Below are 17,855 nucleotides of genomic sequence, written 5' to 3' on the forward strand. Positions count from 1 at the left end.
ACTCGATTTTTATGGCACACTTAATAAACAGAAATAAATAAGCTAAATCTGATGTCACTGGAAGGCTTGCAAGCTTTGGATGGGTTGTGCTAATATCAGGAAGGAAATACATATATAATATATATATGAGGACTGTACCTGGAAGAATTTGTATTCCTTTCATCAAAGTAGAGCACTGCTCTAAAATCCTGGTGTGTCTGTGAGAAAGAAAGAGGGATACGTATTAATGTAATCATTCTCAATGTGAAGTGTTAATAAAGCATAGTTTGTACAGAAGTTGTAGCTCCCATAAAATGGACAAAGCAGACATTCCAGCTATTGAACCGAAAGATAAAAGACATTACAAGGAAAATCAAAATAACCTCAGGGATTTCATCCCATAATGAAGTCTTGCCTTTTCAGCACCCAGAGGCTCATAAAACTCTCATTTGGCCTCGACAACAGAAGAGAAAGGACCATTCTGTACTCATGAGTGCTTTCTGTGGGGCTCTTCTGCAGACTACTGAATTTATATTAAAAAATAGCTGTTGCTACCTAAAGAGGTTGAAAAGAAACAAGGCACAAGAAGAACAAGGCGTTGCACCATTAGTTTGAAAGACATGCTTGCAGTGACAGCACTATTAAAAGGTTAATATACAGATAAGCCTGTCCTGTTTCTGGGCAAGAAGGAAGCATTTATTCAAGGTAAAGTAAAAGCTCTCACATCAGTTCTTAACAGGGTTCCTAATCCAACAGATAATGTAGCGAAACCAATTTAACTCAATGAGGCTTCTGCTGTTGGTACAACAAAGCACTTAGTATGAACACTCTCATTTTAAATATTCAGTCATTAACCTAAGAAAGCACTTCACATTAAGAGGAAAACAGCACCCCGTGCAGATCTGCCTGTGCAGCAGAACAGATAACAAATGATTACTGAAAGTTTCTTAGGATATTTATTAAAAAAAAAAACCTCGGTGCGCTCTCTTGGTTGTAAGGCTTAAAACACTTGCAAAGGTTGTTTGATGATACAGTAACACTGTGTGCAATGTGTTACAAGCATACCTAGCTAGCTCTTCCTAATGAAGACTGAACAATTCTGGCAATGGATGTGTACCTATTTGGAAAAATTTGGCAGCTGAAATGCAAGCCACTGCCTCTTTCTGCTGTTATAGCTTGTGTCTTAAATGAAAAGACTTTGAAGACCTAAGCTCATAGTTACATAATGCATTAAGGATCTGTCCTCTCCTTATACAAGCTTTATGTCATGGCTATTCCTTTTACTAAGTCATGCACAGTTAAAAACAAATCCGAGAAGACAGCAAAGCGCGCTCTGTCAGGAAATACAGCACCAACAGAACTGATCAGATGTTACTGGAGTTCCCTGTTCAGCAAAACGGTGGTCCAAAAAAAGAGCTCCAAACGTTCCTGATCTCTCAGGTATCTAAAAACTTCTGGTCGTTGCAGATGTAGGACCAACCAACGCACAGCAGTGACTAATCCTATTGAAGCAAAGACTTCTCTGCCCACAGGTCCAGCCTCCATCTTTTGGTATAAAGCCTGTCATGGATCTCCTACATACCTTCACCTTTTCCTGAGATGAAAAGAGTACTGGAATTACCTTTGCTAGCATAAATATCATGAAGTCCTCAATTTTCATGCACTGGGTAACCAGGTGGGGTGAAGAGGACATTTTTCTTTACAATATAATAAATAATTGGCCAGCTGGGAACAGACATGGCTGGAAGCTGCACACAAATACATAGTCCACTGGGTTATGCCAGAATTAGAATTACCACAGTCCTCTAAGATTAAATAAAGATTGAACGATGGAATACAGAGTAATCTGTAAAACATCTGGCACAATACTCCATCCAGGCTGTTCTTCCTTTGTCGCTGTTTCTTTCAGAGTGAGACAAACACACAAGATCTATTTCTGTACATCCTACCATACTTTTTAGATACCTACGTAGGATTTCCCAGCCCTTATCTTTCCAGGTTATATGTACAACTAATATATATACACACATATGAGCTTGAATATTTGGAAGCCAGAAGGATTCTTCATATATTTTGTACACGATATCACATATCATATTTTTAAAGTGAACTTCTCCTTTACAAAGAACAAACATTTAACAAGTCTGCTACAAGTACTTTTAGATTGCCTCCAGTGGTGTTTCTGGGCTCTCTTAGTGAGGGATTCATCAGACACTTTCAGGATGTGGAAAACACCGCATTAAGAGCGATCGCCTTTCATTCCAACTGAATGATGGCTGGACCAACAGTGAGAATTCAGAAAAGCTTAATTAGTCTGGTCCAAGAAAAGCAAAACAAAAGAAGACTCTAGAAGAACCAAGGTGAAAATTTGATCCCCAGGGTTTGTTTTTTTGATTTAAAATTTTTTTTTACCATTTTCTTCCATGCTCTGAATCAACAGTTCCAAGTCTTCAGTGGCAGAAACACTCATTTCCTTTCTTCTACACTTTCACTGTCACCTTCCAGAAGGTGAATTTGTTTCTGAAGGATTAGGATCAGGGTATGCAGCGAGAAAAAAGATTTACAGTACACTGTCTGCTGGTGTTCACACGCAAAAGGAAGACAGGTTAAAAATATGTTTCCACAGAGACGGGCTGTCGAAATATCTTGGAAAAATAAATATAGAAGCATACAGGTTTGGTTTAATTTATTTTAAATGCATGTAGCTTGGTCTACCCATAGAATCCTTCCTGAAACTCCAGGTCAAGAAAAGTGAGTTAGCTTCTGGGTGCTTCCATTTTGCATGAAAGAGACAAGTAAGGAGATTGTCTTAAAGCAGCCTTGAAAAATCATTCATTTTGTCTATTTTAAGAGGCTAACCAACAAGTGAGAAAATCAATAAAGAACAACCACAGTGATTTCTGGTGTCAAGCAGGATATATGCCTTCTTCCAGTTTATGTTACAATATATTGGTGTTTTCCCTAATATTTTCTTAAATCCAAACTCAGGGTTATTTAGCCCATACTTGCCCCTACTGGATCCAATGATTCCACTGCCATCAATTTCAACAGAAAATACAGCCTGGCTGTTTCTTTGGAAGAAGAGAGTCAGTAGGCTGGAGGCAGCCTGCTGTCTGTCTGCAGGCGCAGCTGCTTTGATTTGCTAAAGAAGAAATTCTGCGGAGGTGCATTTTGATTCTTGAGTGACACAGAACTGATTACTCACACTTCACGTCTGTGTGAAGATAGCAGCTTTCTGTCCTCTTGTCCTGTTGTTTTGTTCATAGCCTGAAACCATCAGTTCTGATCCCTACTAAATCCCTAAAAGCTCAGAAAGTTGGCGGTCCTAAAATATCTGAAGATTTGAGTCACTAGTTGAAGTAAAAACAGGACAGCAATCTTCTCCTTATATTAAGGTAAAAGTCATACCAAAAGGTACTTCCCCCCCCCCCCCAAAAAAATGGTTTTTAGGAACTATTTGTCATAACGGTGTCTTAATTCAAACATTTGAAAGGGTGAAGGATTGGATTTTTTTGCCTTTTTTTTTTTTGTTTTTTTCTGTTACTCTCGCACGGCTCACACAAAGACTTTGTACCTGAAAGAACCGATTTCACCAAGGAAAAGACAGAAAAACCCGCAGGTCCTGCAACTCCATCATCAGACCTAAACACCACAGCTATACAGCTTTCTGTTGGAATTTGTAAGGAGCCACAAATAAGGAATTTGTTAGAAGAACGCTGGAGAGCGCAGCTCCGCGCAGCTCAGCTGCCTTCGGCTGAGCGCTGCCTGGGAGCCTTGCGCCACCTGCTGGAAGCACGCGGGTGTTGCGCGTGTTCCTGTCGGAAACACCGGTGCGATGAGCAAAAGGAGGGGAAATTAAACACAGGACCCGCCGCTCCGGATGTCCTGAACGAACCTGAGCCCGACACGCCTCATTAAAAGCCTGCAAATTAAGGAGGCCCTCCTCTCTCATAATTAATCCTAGGCATGCTCTGTTAAATTAACAGCAATGAAGCACGAAGTGCCAGAGCAGCGAATGGAACCCTGTTTTCTCTGTCGTACTTTCTGAGCCGTCACTTGCCCGCCGCTCAGCTCAGCCTCCCGCGCTTCCCCTCACGCTCTGAGCCGCGGCTGCCCGAGCTGCCCGCCGTGCCCCGTGAGGGCGCCCAGGAGGCGCTCATAGCCCTCCCGGCGCGGTGTCGCTCGCACTCATTGCTTCTCACCGGTCTGAGCCCGCCTCCTGCCAAGCGCTGCCGCGGCTCGAAGCGCGGAGGTGCTACAGAGGCACAGTGCCCGAGGGGAGCTGGGTGGGACGGCTCCACCGCGAAGAGATCGCCACCTACCGCCTCCTTTGCGCCATACCTGTCACCTCAGCGCAGGGAGGGGTACGCCCGCCGCGTGCTTCTTTGATTGGCTGCAGGTGTTCGGCTCTCGGTTCTATCCTGGCTTTTGATTGGTCGGGAAGCCACTACTCTCCCAGGTAATGGTTCCTGGCCTACGATTGGCGGTAGGTAGAAGGTAGCCTTTTGGGGATTGGCTCCAGGTGAGCCGAAGCTCGCTATTGGCTGACAGGTAAAGCGGGAGGCATCCTATTGGCTGTGGGGGTTAGTGCTCTTAGTCCGCCATGTTCGGCGCGGTGGCGCCGTTGCTACTGGAGCCGGCGGGCGGGGGGGCGGCGGGGCAGCTGAGGGGAGCGCGGGGCGAGCTTTGCCGCGCGCCGCTCCGTGAGGCAGCGACTGCCGCCGCGCTCCGGGAGCTGTGAGCCGGATGGGAGGCGAGTCGTGAAAGTTGGCTCCGAACTTCCTGACGGGACTTTACACAACTTCAGGCCGCGGCGGGGTGAGCCGGGTCCCGGTGGGGCGGGGCGGGCCGCGGCCGGGGGCCCGCAGGGCGCGGGGAGCTCCGAACAACAGGAGGCGGGCGGCAGAGCCCGGCTGGTTGGACCCCGACAGGGCGGGGCTGTGTGGTAAACAGGTGGGGGTGAGGAGGAAGGGGGGGAGGAGCGTGCGGGAACTCGGGGCGAAGGGGTTGAAGCGTCGGAGAAAACTTATTGGGGCTGTTAGAGCTTTTCTTCGTGCTTTTATCGGGGAAATTGGAAGCGAAGGTGAACCGAAAGCTGTTCCGTGTGTGCGCTGCCTCCTGTCAGAACGGCCTGCGGAGCAGCGGGCTGGGGGAAAAAAAATAGCCTCAAATCGGCGTGAGCGCCGCGCTCGGAGAGTTTCACATCGTCCCGTTTGCGTGCGGGGCTGCCGTTGTGCTGACCGTGCCTGCTGTGCACAGCTGCGCCATCACCTGCGGAGCTCCGGGACCGAGAGTTTCGTGTGCTGAAAGAGCGTCTGTGACCTCAGGCGGTGTGCTGAACGCGGACCATGCCCAGCAGGATGGGCTCGAAAGGCAATTTGAACAAAGACATCATCAGGGTAAAGGCGCACTACAGTGGGTGAGTCTGTGTGTTTTCTGTCTGTTGTATCCTCCCAAACTTTGGCTCCTGTCTGCGGTCTGATCTGGTAACAGAATAACTCTGGTGTCCTGTAGTTTATGTCTGGTAATTAAGTAGAGTGATTAAAATACCATCCAGATTCCTGCAGTGTGTTGGTTGGAGGAAGGAGCTGATAGCTTGGCCTTGAATTGGGGAAAACGTGTGTGAGTGGTGTAAAGTTACTGGAATTATTTAGATAAATATGAAAAGTTAATCTTAATTGCTTCTGATGCTAACAGTGGAGTCAGATGAACCTCTACAAGCTGCTTGAGGATCTGTTTGTACTAAATTAAACACCTGTAGATTAAGCAAATGTGTATTCCTGTGGTGGATAAACACCAGCAGTAAACTTTTGCATGTTATCTGTTAGTCTGCTTTTTATTTTTGATATCTGCTTCCCCTTATTTCCCCTCCCAGCAGTTTGAGTAATGCAATGGGGTGTTAACACACAGCTGCTTCCGTTATCTCTGCAGTGCTTTTTCTGGCAGCTCTGATTTGAGACAGTAAATCAAGTCGTGGTCCTTATGGCTTCAGTCACTTGTTGACAGAGTCAGGAAGCCTTACTTATTGCTTCAGCATGAAATTTGGTTTTTCAGACAGATTTAACCTGATTGATTTACTGCCACTACGAGGACCGTGTGAGTTAACGTTGCTTTGATCTGCCTTGTTTTTCTCTAAAGCCAAAGTTTTAAGCCATTTGAGGAGTTAAATGTTTGGTTGAAGTAAATCTTCAGACTTGAAGTGTTTAGCTTGAAATTACTGGCACGTGATAGCAGTAGCCTCAGTAATCTTCTCTGATGTTTTCCTCCTCAAATAAGCAAATGTTGCCACTGTGGTTTTTAATACTGTGGTGTAAGAAAGGGCTTCTAATTAAATGTAATTATGAAAGTAATTCCACCAAACTTAATTGAAAATGAGGTGCTTTCTTGTTGAATTTACTTGCCAGGTCAATGCCAAGTAACTCAGCATTCTGAGTGTAGAATTCTAGAGCAGTGTGGAGATGTGGCCTCTTCCACATAAAGCCCAAAGCTGAACAACTTCAGAATTAGTTCTGAGTTCATTTGGGTGGCTGCTAAAAGAATTTTATAGAAATTGATAGTATGTTCAGTCATATAACAACAGGAAGCAATAGTAAATGGTGGTATCACTTAGAAATCCAATAAATCTAAGCACGAGGAAGTTACAGAGCACAATGTTCAGTCTATCTCTGAGGTCCCAGGGCTGCAGGTATGTGTGTTTCGGGGTGTGACCCTTCATACCATCGTGCAGTATAGATGTATACATAGATAGCAGAAGAAGGGAAACGTGTATGCTTCTCATTGCATTCTGTCAATTTATTGTTGCTCATGTATGTTAGTGGCAGCATTTCAGATGAAGAACGCTGATTGTGTAGCGTGGTGTTGCAGATTGAAATCCGTAGATGGGATTGTTGGAACACACAGTGTTATACAGATAAGTCTGACAAGAGTTTGATTTCATGTCATGCAGAGACATCCTGATAACTAACTTGGATGCATCCATAAGCTATGATGAGCTTTGTGATGAAGTGCGTGAGATGTGTAGTCTGCAACAGGAGCAGCCAATTACCCTCAAGTGGATTGATGATGAAGGTACTGTACTGAAATACTACTTGGTAGTTCTCCTTTTTTTGGTGTGTTATGGTACAAACAGAGGCACTGAACAAACTTAAATAAAAGCCATTCATGCTGGGGGGTTGCTTTTATTTAAACTGCTTTATAAAACAGGGTTACGTCCCCTGCTGATTGCATGTAAAATGCGACTCAATGTCAGGATTGTACTACAACTGGATTCAGTTCTACAAAGTGAAGGCTCTGTTGAACTTGAATATTTTACTATTACATGTTTGGATGCTGAATGCCAAGGTACACATGAAATTCAGACGTTTGTGGTACTGATGCCATATCCCTCAGAATTCTCCATTCAGCAAGGTGACTTGTATCTTCTGAATTGTTGTGATTTGCCCCTAGAGCAGGCCTTTGAGAAGTCATGCAGTTTTAAAAACAGTCTTCTGATATTATCTTTTGGATTTCTTTGTTTTGTGCAAGATGGGTGTTGAAAATTCCCATTATAAGTGATTTTGTTCTGTGGCTGTCCTGGACTGTTAGTATCCCGTTGGTGTAAAGCACAGTCAGAGAATCATGAAGGTTGGAAAAGACCTCTAAGATCATCTACTGACCAAGCATGAAATAAAATGACTTGAATTTGTCAGAAATGAACTGGCTCACCAGTCTGGTGCGAGGAAAAATCTTAGTGTATGTAAGATGACATGTCCAGAAAAAGAAAACACAGGGGAAGAACTTTCTGTGTGGGCAGAAATAGTGTAAGCTTTTATAAGTATAAGCTTTTAATAGTGTAAGCATGGAGATCAGAAAGTTGTGTAGGAATGATTTGTTGTGCAAGTCTCTGTTGCTTTCTTTCTTCCTGCAGGGGAGGTTGGTGTTGGCAGATCTTGCTCTGGGTTATTCTTGTTTGTAAAGGATTTTATCAGTGTGTTTAGTTTTTTAAAAAAAAAAAAAAAAAAAAATTGTGAGAAATTTACCTTTTCTTTACCCTTCCTGTAGGCTCTGAAGTCTCCTGGTGATGTGAGATGGTTTTCAGTATTTCTCCTTGCTGCACAATGTGGCATTTCTCTACAGCCTTCAGTTAGATAGAGCCTTCTGGTTGCTGTGAGTAGGAGCAGGATGGAAGTGCTTGGCATTGTGTGCCTTTGCTATCTGCTTGCTTTTTTTAGTAACTCAGATACCTGCTTATGACTCTCAGGTGTGACGCAGCTGTAACTTTTATGGTTGGATCTCTTAGCCAGTAGGTTGTAAACAGCTGCCTCGTGGTTATACAATTGCACTGGCACTCAGCTTCATCTTAGGACTGACAAAAAAGATACAGACAGCCATACTGATTTCAGTTTGTTTCATTGCTGTGTGCAGCAGTCTAATAAAAACTAACTTGATAAGTGCCCACAGGATATTGCGTGTGTGTAGCTTGTTGAACTGCATGATAGCTAATGCCAGGGAGATTCAGGTAGCACAGAAGATGGGGTTTTGTTGAGGGTGGTTTTTTGCTGGTGCTACTGTTGCAGAATTTGTATTACCTGATCTGTGGGTTGGGTTTGTTCTTGGAGGGTGCAGCTGGGGGCTGTGAGCAGAAAGAATTTTCTTTACAGGAGAAAAATCTTCCTGCTCATTCTTGTCACTAAATTGTCACAAACTTGCTTTTGATTAATTACTGTCATCCACAGTTGCTTTTCTTCTTGTAAAGCTTGGTTTGATGCCTTAGTGTCCATTAAGTGTATTCCTGTATGATGGTGTGAATACTTGTGCTTCCACGTATTTTCCTTATGTAAGATGTGGACAAGATACAGTGCTTGAGCTGAGGCTTCAGTGTTCTGTAATGCTTATGTCTCCATTTAGTTTACTTTCTTGTTTTATTAAGCTGTTTGGGTATGCAGTTGAGGCTAATGTGTTGCTGTTGCCTTTCTGAGTGGATTTTAAAGCTTGTTCTGCACTAATGAAGTGTGTGGGTGCAGAAAACATTCATAGGAAAGGCCAGAAGTATGTATTCATAACTTCCACCTGTATTTATTTGTTACAATTCAGTCATAGATTGCTTCTCTAAGTCTAACAAAAGAGTCTCAAATCTGCATGCACCTTTATAGCCTAAGCTGTGTTGTTCTGCCTCAGCTTTGTACACTGCAGTAACGTGACAGGCCGGATAACAAAAGGTAAATTTAACATTTTCAGGGCACTCTGAAGTGATCTTTTTTCCCTCTGCCACATGTTAAGATGTTCAAACATTGACTCACTTGTATTGGACCAACACAGTGTGCTTCTGTCTGCTTAGTTGGGGTGAAAATAGGAAGAGAAGAAATTGTTCTTATGTTCTGTATGTGATCAAAGTGCCTGATTAATTTCAAATTACTGACAGAAAAGCAGTCCATGGGCTGGTACTGGCTGAAGTAGCCTACTCCGTATTTCAGTCATAAATTTGCACGTCTTGCTTTTCTCCCTAGGTGACCCATGTACCATCTCATCCCAGATGGAATTGGAAGAAGCCTTCCGTTTGTATTGCCAGAACAGAGAGGAAGGGCTGATCATTCATGGTAAGTATTATAGTGTTTGAGACCTTGTATTTATTTATTTGTTGGTAAACACAACACCTTCAGAAATGTGAGATTAGAACAACTTCTGCCTGTCAAATAGCATTCTTCTGTATGTTCCTGGGGTACCCTGTGCTTTGGTGCTGTAAGGCTGAAGTGTTCTGTTGGCTGTGGGGTTCAAAGCTGGCACAGTGGAGCAGGCTTGGAGTTGTGAAGCCCAGATCTGTGGATGTGGGCAGTGCTTTGTGATTGTGTTTTATGAAGGAATGCTACTTAATGGCTGTCAAAGTTTTGGTTTTGAGTAAATGCTTTCAAAAGTCAGGTGAATAGCACTGCTGAGAATCTTTCCACTTAAAGACTCAATGTTTTTTTCTAGTTTTCCCAAGTATTCCAGAGAAACCCGGCATGCCTTGCCCAGGAGAAGACAGTGAGTACCACAATGCTGTCAAATTGGAGCTTGTATTTTGTCAACTGTACAAAAAAAAAAAAATTTGAAAGCTTTTCATAAGCTGTATTTATGTTCTTGTATTTGTTCAATATGTTAACATTACTAGAGCAATTTTACAGTAGTATCTTAATGTTTCTAAGGATTAACACTGGTTTCCAGTAGCTGGGAGGAAAAGAAGCCAGGATTTAATGTGGTCCTTGCTTTTGCATTTCTTTTGTTTCTTAACTTTCAGGAAAACAAATTGATGTACATAAGAGTGAAATGCAGTATTTTTTATTATTTTTATTTTTTGCAAAAGGTTTATTTAGTTATTGAAGTCATTTGGAAGGTGGATAAACCTCCAGAGGAAGGAGGTGTATTTCATATGGTCTACTTGTATTTCAGTGACTTAATCTGCACAGGGATGAAATGATTAAGTAGCTATGTAATCACTTTTTGTTATGGAGGAAATTAATCAGTTTGTTAGTCAACATCTTTGTAAATGCTGAGAGAGGAATGTGCAAAATGGGTGACAGAGTTAACAGGTGATGGTCACTTGGAGTGAAAGCCTTCTGAAGGGCTGGAGGACCTTTGCTGTTCCGTATTTGGAAGATACAAGAGGAGGTAAATAGTCCATCCTGGAACGAGCAGTGCACAGAGCTGACCAGGGTCTGCACTGACAGACCAAGTAAAAATGTGCAGTGCTGTGCTCAGTGGCCATGCATGATATTTTCAGTTAGAGAAGTAATACCAATGTACCAATGATAGTTCTGTTGACAGCTCTTACTGAAATTTAGATGGAGTAAGGTGGAATAAATGCAGAGATATTACATGGTGTGAACTTGTACATTTAAACTGCAGTGATCTAAAGGTTGAGTGCGAAAAACAGACAAATTGAGTAGATGATTAGTGTAGATGTCTAATCTAGTAGAAAAAGGTAAATGTGCATTGCAGTATCTGCTGTACTTGTTAAGCCAATTAGAGAAAATAACTGTTTTCTGTGCTGAAGAGAAATGTTCAAAAAATTTTTTGTGAAATGTTTCAATCATACAGAAGGAAAAGAAAGATATCAGTGGCCTTTAGGTTGACCAGGCAAGCGTTTGTTGATGTTTAATACTCTATTTTCATCTACCTGGAGTTTCTGTGCATTGTTTAATGCTCTTCTGTGCCTTAACTGTTAGCTGAGTGGTTTTCTATTAGTTGTGCTCAAGTTTTGACCAAAAGAATGGCTGGCCAGTTTTTGTTATATCACACTCTGCTGAATGCACAGGTGAACGTGACTTAATTTCTGTACTTGCTGCCCATGAGTTAAATTTTAAGTGAGGGCTGTAGTTCTATTTTACTGCATGTTAAGAATGTGTAGGCTTAACCATGCTGGCACTTTCCAATTTAGATTAACAGGTTGGAAACATGGGAAAATATTTTCAGGTTTAGCTTCATCGTTGTTCTGGAAGGAGTGATTTTAACTCTGTAGGTTTAAATGTTCTCTCAGCATGCTTCCAAGAAAGGAACACTGCTTTATTCTGGGACCTGGAAGTGTTATAGCTTGAACTCTGAGCTGGGAAAGTGTCAGTGTGCACAGGAGGACAAACCTTGAATCCCTTCTTTGATCTCCATGGCTAAGAATGGAAGGGAAAAACACTGCTATCAAAAGAGAGTAAGCTAACAGGAGAGATCTCTGTACAAATCATGCAGCGTAATGAAGTTTGTTGTGATTTAATGTTCTCGTTAGAGATGTGGATATTTAGAAGAAAAGTGGTTTTGATAGTGATCTGTAGATATTTTTAATTATTGCAGGCCACCAGATGAGCTAGAGAAGCATCAATTAGCGTGGCACAGGTGACCTGCATGTTCCATCTGTAGGGTTTTCAGGTCACGTTGAACTGTTGGCTGTTCTCTAGGATGTACTTGATAAGTGACTTGTGGTCTGGTTTCTCAATTAAGGGATGAATTCAGAGCCTGTTGCTTCTTTGCATCTGTGGGACCTACGTGGAAATCTGTTATTGTGGCCTGGTTGTAAATATTTTCAAACTGTTTTTACAGCAGAGCTGTTAAGCTGTACTGGTGCTAATTTAGAGTATGCTAATGCACTCAGCATTACTGCTTATTACTTACACATGTACAGCAAAGATCTGCTTTGCTCTTGGGCTGTATGGAAATGCTCCTGGTTCAGATGATATTGTTTGTTTAAAGGCCATGCAAGGGAAGTAGATGATCTCAGTAGTACTTTAACTTCTCATGCTCCAGAAGTACACCTAAACAAAATACCTGATTAAAAAAATATGACTTTGTGCTCAGCTGTTTGCTCTGTGCTTAATGGGAACTGGGAAGTTAACATGGCTCAGTGTCATTTGCTTAGAAATGTACAGCATGTTTCAAACTGTTCTTTTATTGGTTTTATCATATAGTTACACTTGTAAGAAATCCCTTTCCAGAGCATCCTGCATATACTATAGAAGGAGCTTCTAAGTTTGTCTCAAGGCACTTCCAGGGGTAACTAAACAGTTAATTAGTCACTGTCCAGAATGGCTTCTACTTAAACTAGTAGTCAGTGAGTACATATTCTGTGTGTTACAGAGCTGCAGATAGTTTGGAATAAAACTTCTTCTAAGGAGCATTACTGAACTGCTAAGTCATTTTGTTTGTAATATACTGTTCAAACCTGTTTGCATTAGGTTATGGGGTAACTGCACCTGGTCGTGTTGTGACCTTCTGAATTGCAGATATTGAGTGGAATTGCAGTTGTCTTTCCAGTTGCTTCAGAACAATCCTTTGGAGTAAGAGCGTAGAAATGTCTACTGAGTATTTTGTGTTTATGTTGAAATCTAGTAATAAAATTGCTGGCCGTCCACAAACTTTGTGAAACTGATGTGGCTTTGAGATTGTGCCAGCCTGTAATGCCTGAAATAAACACATGTAATCCATTAATAAAATAAGGAATGCAAATACCACTGAAATTTCAGTCACGTGGTGTAGGAGAAGTTCTTTCTGTGCTGGAAGCTCCTTTTTTATTGTTGTGATGCTGTCTGCAATGTGGAATAACTGCAGATTCTTCAGAGTCAGATTTGTACAGTCTCTGTTTCTTTTGCTCCTGAATTGTTCCCCCCTCCTTGGCTTAGCTCCTCCTATGGATGTACAGCTGCTGCTGTAGAAACAGCACCTACCTTCAGTGAGACAGGGCATCCCTGGCTGGGAATGGCAGTGCTGCTGGCGGTGGTGGCAGAGCTTCTGCAGTGCCTGCAGCCCTTAGCAGGCGCTGGATGCGGCTCAGAGGCGTTCCTGGCAGCTGCTGAGCCTCAGTCCTTGGTCGGTCCTGGAGTTCCCTGATAAAAATGGGGGACTTCTCCACCAGTCTGCTACATTTAAAAATACTTGTGGAGTATAAGCGAGCTATCATTTTGGCATCAGTGTTAAACAGGGCTGTTTCTGAAATGTTTATTTCTTGCCTGTGCTCGTAAGCGAGGGCCGTCCTGATGCACGCACGTTTCTGATTGGCAGCTTTGCTAATTATTGTAGTCTCAGCTTATTTATACCGACAGATCTTGATGTGATTTATTCCTCCTGGTGCTGCAGCACGTTGTAGAACAAAGCACGTTTAGCTGAACAGTTGCTATTGATTTGTCAGACTTCCCTAACAGCATTGCTGGTTTTATCAGAGAAATACTTGTTTTTGTGACATCAGCTCCTTGACATCCATGCCGTGTTTTAGTCTGTGCCTCAGCTGCTAGCTACAGCCTCCCAAGGGAGCCAGTACCACCCGTGCCTGGATACATGAGGCAGAGATGTGAAAGGGAGAGACGAGGGGAACCAGTCTTCCATTAAATATTTGCTCTTAATGTCCGAGCTGATCCTGCCTATTGTCCTTGGTGTCTAATGGTATTCAAACAGCGGCATCAGTGGAATAAAGGGAAAATGTTTCATTTCATACCTACTGCATTGTAGAGCATAAAGAATTACATGCTGAAGAAGCTAAAGAATAAAACCCAGTGAGTAATGCATGCCTTTTATATAGATTTTACGTGTCATTGTGATTGCTGTTATGAATTCAGGCCATTGATGCAGTGTGTGTGGTGCAGCAGATAATAGAAGTCAGCATTTCGGTTACGATGTAGTTGCTTTGCCTACCAGCCTCCTTTGCAGCCATAGATTGTGAGAAATGCAGAGATTTCTGCTGCCTCCTGCGCGTAGGGATGTGGTGGAGAGACCTCAGAAACGCTGGTAAAATCGCGGTGAAGAGACTCTATCTCAGGGGACGTGTTTTAGGAGGAAAAGGACAGAAGAGTGAGTGATGCTGCTGCTGCTGAGTGAGATTAATGAAGGAAATGTATCCAAAAAACCCTGACGGTATGTGATCAGGGCCTGCTTGTTTTAAGATTGCTGATTTAAAGATGAATGTTTTTAGAAGCACCGTGTTTTGCAGTCATTTTGTTGAATTGTATGTAGTGAATTGTCTTAGATGGGTTGCTTAATTGAGGAAATGTTTATTCTGAATTAGGGCTTAGTTGGTCTCTAATGCTATGAGAATAAACTGTGCTAGCACACCTCTGTATTCTTACATCTGAGCAAATTGATGTGTTTATTTAATGTTAAAATGCATCTAGTTTGAGTAACTGAAGTTAACGAATGCGAGGATTGTTTTGCTGTTGATTTCCTTAGAAGAATGCAGGGTAAAGAACCCTTATATCTTTTCATGAAATAGAATAAACGTTTTGAATGTATGAGTACTTCTGGCATTGGTACGACAGTAGATTAGCATTATTATTATCTAATACTTCCATCTGATTTTTGCTGGCCTTTCCTTTTTTGTAATGCTTACATAGCTGTGGATGCCTGTTATGCTCTTTGTTTATCTGCACGGTATTTTAGCATTAGGTATTTCGACTTCATTTTTTCCCATGCTACCTTTCTTAAAATTTCATCATAGGGTTGAGAAAAGGTATTGCACTAACCTGGTTATTGTCTCCAGTTATTGTAGGTAAGGATGTTGTGTTTTTTGTTTTTTTTTTTTTTGCTTTGTATTCTGTCTAATACTACCAAGCAGCCCCCAAAAGCTTCCTGCTAGAGTAACGTGGCCTGTAAATATTTTTCTAGTTCATGAGGCAGGTTTTTCCCCTTCATTTGTTACTGTATTGGGAGCAGGGATTAGATTATTCAGAGCACGTGAACCAATTTCATTCCCCAATGAAGAAAGGAACTATAGCGAACACAGAGAGTATTCTGAAGACATAGCTTGGATTGTGCTGGGTAATTAATCAATTTGGGAACTGCTTGTAAACCCCTCCTGGTTTTCAGTAATTGAACTGACAGAGGAGGTTCTGTACTGTTTTTAATGTAGGGTATGTAGTTGCTTAGGAATCAAAAATAGCTGTGTCATAGTTTCTCAAGAATACCTGAAATCTCTCCCTCTGTTCTCTTTCTGTGTACTGCTTGATCTTTCATGTGGTGTCTGAAATATATACGTTCAGGTCATGAGACAGGAGAAGTCACTGAACACAGAGTTCTAGCTAAATGTCTGTTTTGCTTGGAATCTCATCATGTTTCTGGTTCTAAAATAATTCCAGCGTTTTTCTTAGTAACGAAACACCCAGTAGTGGAAAAAGTGCTAGGCCTCCTTTTGGGATATGGGAGTAAGAAATTACACAGCATGCGTCAGCTCGTGGATTTTGGTGTCTTCTGACTTCAAAATATTGGATGTCTTAGGAGATGCTTCTATACCAAATAACAAACTGTAAACTAAAATACATTAGAGCAAGGCATATGTGAGCAGGTTTTTAAGGTGTTGTGACCAATACCTTACGTTTTTATTTTTTCTCCAACCCCTCTCTGCCTATTGCTCAGATTGCAGTTTGGTCATGTAGGAAAGACATTGCTTAGTTTTGGAAAACTTATCTGTAATGTGCTGCCTAGCTCCATGCCCTGTGCTACTGCTTGTACTCTGATCCATATGCTTGTTCCCATGAGGTGAGCAGTCTGCTTTGGATGCACAGGCATTCGGGTAACTGAATTGGCTGAAGGTAAGGCTGTTGGAACTGGTAGGCATGGGTGAAACTGTTAAAGCTTTGTTAGGCTGTTCTGTTTCAGTAGCTTAAAAGAACCATTTTATGTGTAATATCTGAAATAATACGTTCAGTGTTAATAATATGTTGCTGTATTGGGGGCTGTTTGTCATAGTTTTCAAAATGAGGTGCTCTGGGCCACAAGTCCCTGCAGAGGCTGGCAGGGCAGCTGGATGGGCTCCTCAGCCTTTGTCTCTGGGAATTCTGAGTTGCTGGATGGATAACCAGGTTTTGTGAGGCGTTTGCCAGTCCTGCTTACTGGCAATGGGGAGCATTCCAGAAGTGAAGCTGTGTATGAGTAACAGTAGTTGTTGGTTCGTCACTGAAGGCTTGCTGTCAGCTCAGGTCTGCGTGGCACGTAGGTCTTCTGAAGCACATAAGGAAAACAGCTAGCTTTGGGCATGCTGCAAGGGCGGCTTCACAGAGAGGGCGTGTGAAAATCTAATAATGCTGTCAGTGCAAGAGTTAAGTACTGAGCAGACTGTGCAGTTCAGTCCTTAAACCACAGGGGGAAGATAATGAAAAATGGATAGTGAAAAATGAAAAATTGGGATGCTGTATATTGACTAGAAAGCAGCTGGTCTGCAATTCTGATGTTGTGTTACTAGTTCTGTAAGCGTTTGTCCTTTGTTAATTAGCAGGGGATATACTTAGAGGGAAACCAGAAAATATTTGAAAGCAAAACCTTGGGTTTAATGTTTAATGTCCACTTTTGTAATAACATTATAATAACTATAACAACACTATGATGTGACTCCTCCGTAATTTAGGTTATCTCTTGCTTTCTTAAGTAAAGCAGGTACAGATCCCCTGTGACTGATGCAGGATTCCTTATTCTTTAGATGGTCAGCTCTGATAAAAGAACCATTCTTACCCATAGGGACTGTGAAGAAAGGAAGAATTCGGGCAGTGATAAAATTCTCATAGAGTGCAAAACAGTAGGTTAGGGATTGGACCTGTGCCATTAATTTCAAGGTGCTATTGATGTTATTAAAAGTAGGGCTATGAGTTATCTCAGTGTTGCTCAAGAGTTGTTAAAATAACTGGATTAATGGGGCTTTATAAAGCAATTCTCTCAGTACACAGAGGTAATGGGGAACACCATAGAGATCAGAAGGGGTTTTGGTGGGAAGCAGAACGTAAGCATTGCAGACCTGTTGTAATTATATTCCTTGCCTTTGTGAGATGAATGGAGAGCTTCCTTCCAAAAGTAGGAAGACAAATACCATCGTTAATTTGAGAGATTTTAACATGTTTTCTTTGTGTTTAACACTAGCTTTGCATTAACAGAGCAGAGGAGCAGGCAGGTGCATAAGGCTATCTTGTGCACTTCTTTCTCTGTAAGGATGAGAAGCTCTGGGATGGAAGGTTGCTTTCTAGAGTAAAGGTAATCCTCTGCATTATAAAACAATTAAGCTGAAGACTGATTCAGTTAGCTGTTAGCATGTATTCATTTAATTCAGAATATGAAAGGTCCAGTGATTAACTTCTGAAACTTCTCATTTTTTATTTAGCTACTGTTACTAAGTACTGATAATAAGATTAGTGACACACTCTAATGCTGCTAGCTCTGAGTTCTTACACATGCATTTCACAAGAATAACATGTTTTATCTGTGTACTGTATATGGGGGCTTAGAGGGAATGCAGGTACAAGTTGGAGAACCTCTGGGATGAGTCTTACCTATGGAATGATGGAAATTGAGCACAACTGGAAGATCTCAATTTGTGACATGATGATTTTGGCCGCTCTAATTTCAGCTTGCTTTTTTCCTAATACAAAGCAGAATTAGGTGCTCTGAAATGAAGATGTGTCCAGTCT

The 17,855-nt window shown here is 42.0% G+C and overlaps 2 protein-coding genes across 8 annotated transcripts in view; one reads left to right on the plus strand and one right to left on the minus strand.

Annotated features, from left to right (window-relative positions):
- The window catches only part of CFAP74 (cilia and flagella associated protein 74), a 60,642-nt gene extending 56,323 nt beyond the window's left edge, over window positions 1-4,319 (minus strand). For 5 of the 6 annotated variants that reach the window (XM_042831390.1, XM_042831391.1, XM_042831389.1 and 2 more), the window contains exons 1-2: window positions 4,182-4,319; window positions 139-197 (exon numbers count right to left, since the gene is read on the minus strand). The gene's annotated coding sequence lies outside the window, so the exon portion shown is untranslated. Of the gene's footprint in view, window positions 1-138; window positions 198-3,184; window positions 3,374-4,181 lie in introns of those variants that run through there. The other variant, XM_042831388.1, reaches the window with a different exon arrangement.
- A 347-nt stretch (window positions 4,320-4,666) lies between these two features.
- The window catches only part of PRKCZ (protein kinase C zeta), a 42,235-nt gene continuing 29,046 nt past the window's right edge, over window positions 4,667-17,855 (plus strand). For both annotated transcript variants that reach the window (XR_006170968.1, XM_042831476.1), the window contains exons 1-5: window positions 4,667-4,797; window positions 5,239-5,398; window positions 6,926-7,047; window positions 9,465-9,554; window positions 9,928-9,978. Coding sequence is in view for 1 of the 2 variants with exons in the window: in XM_042831476.1 (XP_042687410.1) it covers window positions 5,328-5,398; window positions 6,926-7,047; window positions 9,465-9,554; window positions 9,928-9,978 (334 nt within the window). In the remaining variant the exon portion in view is untranslated. The remainder of the gene's footprint in view (window positions 4,798-5,238; window positions 5,399-6,925; window positions 7,048-9,464; window positions 9,555-9,927; window positions 9,979-17,855) is intronic.

The sequence above is a fragment of the Centrocercus urophasianus genome, unplaced genomic scaffold (genome assembly GCF_019232065.1).
Source record: "Centrocercus urophasianus isolate 14NV4802_14NV808 unplaced genomic scaffold, USGS_Curo_1.0 seq_36, whole genome shotgun sequence".
NCBI classification, from domain to species: Eukaryota; Metazoa; Chordata; class Aves; order Galliformes; family Phasianidae; genus Centrocercus; species Centrocercus urophasianus.